Source organism: Ipomoea nil, unplaced genomic scaffold (assembly GCF_001879475.1).
Source record: "Ipomoea nil cultivar Tokyo-kokei standard unplaced genomic scaffold, Asagao_1.1 scaffold0688, whole genome shotgun sequence".
Taxonomy (NCBI): Eukaryota; Viridiplantae; Streptophyta; class Magnoliopsida; order Solanales; family Convolvulaceae; genus Ipomoea; species Ipomoea nil.
In genome coordinates, this window is record NW_017617116.1 from 8153842 (window position 1) to 8161914 (window position 8073).

Genomic DNA, 8073 nt, shown 5'->3' on the forward strand with positions numbered 1-8073 from the left:
GAATATAAAATTTGATTTGCAGGTCCGGGAGTAATTCTGGGTGTAATTCGTACAAGAAAGAGGAATTTCGTACTTCACAAGTTGAAAGTAAAGAGAGATCAATAATGACATTATTGAATTGTCCCTTTATTTAACACCAATTTGACGGAATAAAAAATGGAGGACTAAATTGAGCGAAACACAAAAGTCTGGGACGATATTAGGTCACCAAAGTCGTTTAGGACGAAATTGAGAAAAACCACTATAGTCGAGGACGATTTTGGGTATTAACTCAATGTTTTATCGACTAATGTCACAAAGCAGAGTTTACCTCATATACATCCTCAAGTATGTAGTGGCTGCGGGTATGTTTCTAGAGTAATTATATAATTTTCAAATAATTAATAGATAATTAACTCTTTCTGAGTTAATACCATCTGAGGTCCTCCGTGTATAGTAATTTTGCCACGTTTAATCCTAAACTTTCAAATTGATCATATGTGGTCCTTCAACTTTCAAATTTAACCATTCGTTGTCCAAGTTAACCACTAATGGTCCTTCAAGTTTCAAAAATTAACCAGTCGTGGTCCTCTTGAAAGGACCATGGTTGGTTAAAATTTAATAGTTGAAGGACCCTGGGTGGTTAACTTGGACCACGAATGGTTAAATTTAAAAGTCCGAGGACTATAAATGATCAATTTGAAAATTTAGGACTAAACGTGGCAAAACAACTATATACTCGGATGGTATTAACTCTTTCTTATATAACAAATTCAAATTACTAAATCAGTAAGGGCTGCATAGCATCTATAGTACGCAATACCAATCAAAACGACACTGGTCCAAGCAACCAAAAACACTGTACTTCTCAAAATTTATATATAATATAATTTTTTTCATAGCTAGGTAATATATTTTATAGGACGACACATGCACTGGATTGTCCTTTGATAGGTAATAAGTATATAATTTTTATATCTTGCAAGTTACACATGGTAAATTAGTGAACATTGTTAATTTTATATACATATCGTATTATTTTTATATACATACATGAATTCACAATGTAATGTGAACCTTGATCCATGATATGATTTATCCAAACAATCTGTAACTTTTTCATATTTTTGTCTGGTTGTCTTAGAGCATTTTCATTTGGAGATTTTTTGTTTGTTTGTACAGCTTTAATGCATAGGTGGAGGAGAGAGAAGATGAGAAAGAGAGAGTAAAGAGACTGCAAGTGTAAATTTTTTTGTGGGACCCATTGTCCCACAAAAAATTGTCTCCTTTGCTATTTTCGCGCGTAATGCGTACTTGGTGCGCCCAGCAGGCGCATACAATGCTGGGTGCGTGAGGTACTTTTTTTTAAAAAAAAATCTTTTTGTTCTGTGATACGGTACTCAAGCCAAGACCCTAACTCCACCACAAAAGTACTCAAGCCAAGACCCTAACTCCACCACAAAAGCTAGCTCATGAGTGGAGGTTTGGCCCCAACTTAAGTACCACTTCACAATCTCTTGTGGAGCCGATGTGGGATCGTATCATTATCCACCCCTTGTGAAGCCGACGTCCGCGGCGGCTTATTCTAGACGGCTCACACTCCGGACTCTTCTCGGCACCAGGTAGCCCTTTTCCCCTTTGGATGGCTTCACTCCGGACCTTATCAAGCACCAGGTAGCCCTTTTCTAGGTTGCCCCTTCTGCTAGGCCGGCACCGGATGAGTGGACGGCTTCACTCTGGATATCTTTCACTCAGGACTCTTCTCGGTTCCCTTTGAACCTTATCTAGCACAGGGTAGCCCTTTTCTAGGTCGCCCCCTCTACTAGGCCGGCACCGGATGAGTGGACGACTTCACTCTGGATAGCTTTCACTCAGGACTTTTCTCGGTTCCCTTTGAACCTTATCAAGCACCGGGTAGCCCTCTTCCAGGTAGCTCTTTCCCACCACACTCCGGCCTCTCAACAAGAGCACCAAATGATACGCTACTCAAGCCAAGACCCTAACTCCACCACAAAAGCTAGCTCATGAGTGGACGTTTGGCCCCAACTTAAGTACCACTCCAAACACAATCTCTTGTGGAGCCGATGTGGGATCGTATCATTCTGACATTTGTTTTGTTTTGTTTTGTTTTTTTGTTTTTGTTTGTTTTTTTTTTTTTCTCTTGTTCACTCCTCTCTCCCAATCATGCTGACAAAAATTTTAAAAAAAAAAATTAAAAAAAAAAAAAAAAAAAAAAAAAACCCAAACAAATGGATTTGCTCTTATAGGACGGTAGAGCGTTCTTCAATCACACATCAATAAGTTAATTAAGGTTATGCTTTTATGTCAGCCAAGTAGCCAACTAAAACTTTTCCAAAATTTTTAAATCTTATTATTTTATAGGTTTGCAGAGCATCCTTCAACTAACTATTACTGCACCCAATCTATTAAATTTATATATTTCTTTTATATATCTGATAAGTCACGTTATAAATTAATTTCATGACAATAAAAAATCTTGATAAATTCTCTTTCGATTTGTAAGTACATGAATAGTACCTTCACATTATAGGATCTAATTGTATTATATTTCTTGTATATAACTTATAAGTCACGTTAGAGAACAAAATTCAATATTCAAGCGGTCTGGGAAATGCACTTCATAATCTCATGCTCTACCACAATAATCCATTATTCTTGAGAAGTTGGGTTGGATAATATGTATAAATACATAAATGAAACAAGCTTAAGGATCGTTACTATGAAAACAAAAGAAACAATGAAAACATTCCAAAGTAAATCGTTGATTTTTAAAAACACAAAACATATATAAAAAACACAATTACATTATTTAAGATTGTTGATTTTTTTTATTCATATAATTGGATCAACCAATAGAGAGGTAATGATTGCTTTGAGCTCGGTTGTCGAATGTGTATAAATATCTTTATCTTTATATAGCAAATCTATCACTCTTGCCAGGTTCACAACTCGGATGAGTATAGGCATATGAACAATAGTAGGTTTGAGACATTCTTGATTCATGTCTTTCCACGCGCAAGTGATTTGTTCTTGAAGATCTTTGACGGTTTCTTCTTCTGACTTCCCATATTGTTTCATGTAGCATTCAACGGCTGAATCTACATCCCCTCTTTGCTGCTCAACCTATACACAAATAGTACAAATTCGGTGTTGGTCTCTAATGGAGACTTTCATTGTGTTGAGCATATAATATATAAACATAAATGTGCAATCTAACTATCAACTTAGCCTTTTAGTTGAGACGCAATCCCAAACTCACACTAACTCACAACTACACACCCTCGATCACTCAATGTTAGTTTATAATGACAATTCATGTTAGAATCGACCTATCAATTTATCATGCATGTATAGCATGTTTTTGTTACCTTGTGTCCAGCAATGTCATCCATTAATCTAGCAATAATTGATGAAGCTCGAACAATTAATGGCTCGTTAGTCACCCAATCAAAGGCCTCTTTAGTCACAAAATCTTCTGGTATACCTACTAAAGAAGAAGTTGCTACCATCATATAACCAGACGATGCAATTGCATTTTTCATGTACTCCTCAAAATTTGGTGGACTACCGTCATGAAACCACTTAGCCTCTTCATAGTATGCTCCCACTAACTTTTTCATCTAAAAACACAAAAAAGTGGAAATCAAAAGATTAAGGTTTATTATCTACATGCATATATACAGTGTATGACCTTAAATTAACTTAAGCAAAGAACATAAATATACCTCAATTATAGCATACTTGACTTGGTATGCTCGGCCTTTCGGACCTAACTCTTTTTCCATTTGAGCATAAATATCAAGAAGGGCACTGTAACAAACCCCCATATAGTTTGGTAATTCATTTATAGCACTCGCATCCCATCTATTCAGAAATATATAAATAAAAAGAATCATCAATCATTTTATGATTTAACCTTTTAACTGGAATACATAGTGTAAAGTGTTATAATATAACCTCTGGATTGCATCATTGAAAATCAAGAGCTCGTTAGGGGTCCCATAGACATCGAAAATATCATCAATAACTGTAGCTAGTGCAAGTACTTGAGTAAGAAATTTTCTCGGAAGATAATATTGTGGTTCAAAGTACACTCCTAATGCCCACAAGTAACATTCCACCAATCTATCTCTAGCAAAAGACAATTTCTTTATAAAGTCCATATCTTTCCACCACCTACTCAATATTGAATGTACATATTCTTAATTAGTTCGTTGGTATGTACAAATAAATAGTATACCTATCAAAAGACAATAAATTGACAAAATTTAGATACTAAAAACTTTACTTTACCTTGTGAGACTACCTATCTCCCATTGATGTTCCTTCTGCAACATGTTGAAGTCTAACTTTGCAAATTTCAATAGTACAACATTGTGTGATTGATCAAGTTCGTAGGTTGATATGTATCTTTTTGCTTCTATCCTCGTTAATCTTTTGTGTAACGGTCGTTGTAGTGACTGTCTGACTTCTGATCTTAGAGAATTGGTTAAGCTTGGTAGCATGGTTTCAAGGTGAGAAGTGGTAAATGTTAGTGCTTCGTCCAAAATCTTCTCTTCATGCACTCTAAGATGTGACGCTTCGTACAAACTCAGCATGGCTTGAACATTGTTGGTTAATGATTCCTTAAACTTGCCATCATTATCCTTAAACCTTTCAAACACATCTGTCGAAACATCGAGTAAAGATTTCAATTCTAGCATAATATAATTGATTTCTTAGTATTATTTCATTATACTATACACTTACTGCTAGGAACATGATACCCTTCTTGTCTGAGTAGTCGAAACTGCAAAGACACCATATAAAGATCGTTCTCATCTTTCCCACTAAATTCGTGGTGGGCTTCAAATATGTGTTGCAATATTGCTTCAATCTCCTTTTTAAATTGATAACTCACTCCTAAGCGTTGGAGCTTGTCAATCAAGTCCAACTTTTGGGAAGAAATGTGGGGAGCCTCTACAAGCATGTTCTTCACCTTTTCCTTTAGTCGATGATGTTCTTGCTGCTCTTGTGTGTTTGTTTCCTGCATACATAAATAAATATAACATACCAGGACTATGTGGTTTAATGGTACCCGGGTTGGACTTCCATTTGAAGATTATGAGTTCGAGTTTTAGTGGAGGCGTTATTGGTTCTTTGTGTTTCAGTAGGTTGAGAAAGTATATGAACAGATACTACAATGTAATAGAACCAGTAGCTTTAAAAAAAAAAAATGTAACATAACACAATATACCTTAAGAAATACTCCGTAACATTTTTAATGAACTATTTTTGGGTTGTTAATTAGTTACCTTTTGTCGGGAAGAATAAGATAGAAAATAATCACCCCAAATGGTTGGATGGAAATTGGCAGAACGACGAGTAACTTCATGCAACTGAGTGCGGTTTGATGTAAGAACAGAAAGTGGTTGATTGCTTGCAGCCATTTTATGGTAAGAAGGGGAGAGGACGAACAAACAATTAATTCTGATAGAGAAGGAGTACGAGGTTCTAAATAATGTATGTGTTTCTTTGGAGGTGCATTTCTATTTATAGTTATTGTTTTGAGTAACCTTATTGAGACGTATTTGATTCGACAAACACCGTACTTCGAATGAAAATGACCTTATCACTTGCTATTTCCATTAAACAAAAAAAAAAACAAAAAAAAATGGTTTTTTTTTTCTTTTTCCTCCTAAATTATATACTTATTAAATTTTTTTCTCTTGAATTATTCATGTATCCATATTGCGAAAAAGGACATACACCATTTACAAATATTATAATTATATTTTGGAATAAGGGTCAAATTGGCCACTGGACGTAACGCGATAGTGCAATCAGACCACTGGACCTAAAAAACATTCAATTATCCCACTCAACAGCACAAATCCCTCCAATTTTACCTATTAACCGGTTTTCATCCATCCTTTCCGGTTGCCTTGCTGACTGGACTCTTACGTGGCATTTTTTCTCTTTTCCTTTACTTTTCCTTTCTTCCTAATCTTCTTCTTTCTTCCATCTACTATCCTCCTCCTCCGGCAACAATCTCCCCTTCATCCATATCGTAATCAATCCCTAAATTCAATCTGCCCACTACCACACCCATTGCACCGCTGCCAAGTGCTTTCTTTTCGTTCTCAATTTTAGCCCCATCCTCGGAAATCTCATTTTCGGACTTGGAATCACTCTCTTCGTGCTTCATGCTGCGGCGATCGTGGCGGTGATGGTGACGGCGTTTTGATGCCTCCTTACCACAGAAACAACAAAGAGTTCACTTTATACCAACTAAACTCAAAATCAACTGCAAGAAATACATACCCAACGAAAAAAATACTTCTTGAGAATTAATTGTAGAAATAACCAAATAGTTGCTTGTTTGACTACCAATGTACATTCTGGGTTCACCAGGCACCTCATAGAAGGCATGTGAGCTTTTCTTCTTCATCCTAAGAGTAAGAGTATGCATCTGTAGAAGAAACCTTAAAGTGCAAAATTTAATTTTGAACCAACTCACTGAATTTTCAGTACACAGAAAGCTAGATCAATAACATGGGGGAGATACGAACCTGATCTGAGAGGAGTCGGAAGAGTCAATTTAAGAGAGAGAAACAGGGAGACAGAGAGAGATAGAGAAATAGAGAGAGAGAGAGAGAGAGTTTAGTGAGAGGATGAAGATGAAGAGAAAGAAAAAGGAAAATGGGGGTCTGCCGCCGGTCACTTCTCCTCCACCGCCAATTGCTTCGCCGCCGCCTCCAGTCGCTTCTCCTCCTCCACCAACTGCTTCACCCCCTCCCCCACCTGTCTCTGTTTCATCCTCACCCCCACCTCCCGTCTATTCTCCACCGCCCCCTCACCATCTCCACCGCCACCTCCTGTCCATTCTCCACCGCCTCCTCCGGTATACTCTCCACCACCGCCTCCGGTCTATTCTCCACCTCCTCCACACCTGTTCCGTCCTCGTAGCATGGGCAGAACAAGCTGGAGTACGGTCACCAACGACCAGATGGAAGAAAGAAGAAGATCAAGAAGAAAGAGAAAATAAAGAAAAGGAGAAAAATGCCACGTAAGAGTCCAGTCAGCAAGACAACCGGAAAGGATGGATGAAAACCGGCTAATAGGTAAGATTGGAGGGATTTGCGCTGTTGGGTGGGGTAATTGAACGTTTTTTAGGTCCAGTGGTTTGATTGCACTATCGCGTTACGTTCAGTGACCAATTTGGCCCTTATTCCTTATATTTTATATACATGCATTAAATGTTGATTGGAATAGTTAACAAAAGCTGTTTGCAAGTTCCGAAAGGGCTTGAATAGTCAACAAAAACTGTTTGTAAGTTTCAAAACGGTCGAGTCATGATGGTAAGAATCAAACACGTGACCCCTTATAATGTTGGATGCTCAGAGCAAGTGACAAGTCAATCTGCCTAGTTTGGATACATGTCCTTATCTTGTAGAAATGAATCAATATAAAAATGAAGTTTGCCATCTTCCTCACTCCCAGCTCCATTTTGTTGTTGTTGTTGTTGTTGTTGTTGTTGTTATTAACAATCTATATGTATTCTCGATTATAACTAATTTTAACTTTACCTCAATTATTCTCAGCTCCTTAATTTTGCATGCGCAAGATTTTTCTTTTATTTTATTTTGGAATAAGGTTCAAATTGGTCACTGAACACTCCAAAAACGTGCAATTAGGCCACTAAACACTCCAAATGTATGCAATTTCATCGGATAGCAGGTTACCATCAGTTTTATCAGGTTACCTGCTTACGTGGCAGCTGAGTTGGCATTTTTTAATAATTTTTAAATAATTTTTAATAAATTTTAATAATAATATTAAAAAATTGAAAAAATTTAAATAAAAAATTAAATAAAAATAAAACGACGGGGTGGTCGGTCATTTTTTTTAATTTTTTTTAAATTATTATTATAATTATTTAAAAATTATTAAAAATGCCAACTCAGCTGCCACGTAAGCAGGTAACCTGCTAAAATTGATGGTAACCGGCTATCAGGTGAAATTGCATACATTTGAAGTGTTCAGTGGCCTAATTGCACTTTTTTTCGTTGAGTGGCCTAATTGCATTTTCAG

General features: G+C 36.7%; 1 protein-coding gene across 1 annotated transcript; it reads right to left on the bottom strand.

Annotated features, from left to right (window-relative positions):
- Window positions 1-2728: 2728 nt before the first annotated feature.
- Window positions 2729-5510, bottom strand: LOC109176148 ((-)-germacrene D synthase-like). The gene is made up of 7 exons (XM_019325590.1): window positions 5295-5510; window positions 4750-5026; window positions 4294-4666; window positions 3958-4176; window positions 3726-3864; window positions 3369-3620; window positions 2729-3123 (listed from the first exon to the last, which is right to left on the bottom strand). The coding sequence occupies exons 1-7, from the start codon at window positions 5427-5429 to the stop codon at window positions 2833-2835; spliced, it is 1686 nt and encodes a 561-aa protein (XP_019181135.1). The 5' UTR covers window positions 5430-5510; the 3' UTR covers window positions 2729-2832.
- Window positions 5511-8073: the final 2563 nt, after the last annotated feature.

Coding starts and splice junctions, on each gene's coding strand:
- LOC109176148 (XM_019325590.1), bottom strand. CDS start 5,429: ATGGCTGCAAGCAATCAACCACTTTCTGTTCTTACATCAAACCGCACT. Junction 5,027..5,294: donor CTTATTCTTCCCGACAAAAG/GTAACTAATTAA, acceptor TTATGTATGCAG/GAAACAAACACACAAGAGCA. Junction 3,124..3,368: donor ATGACATTGCTGGACACAAG/GTAACAAAAACA, acceptor ATTTGTGTATAG/GTTGAGCAGCAAAGAGGGGA.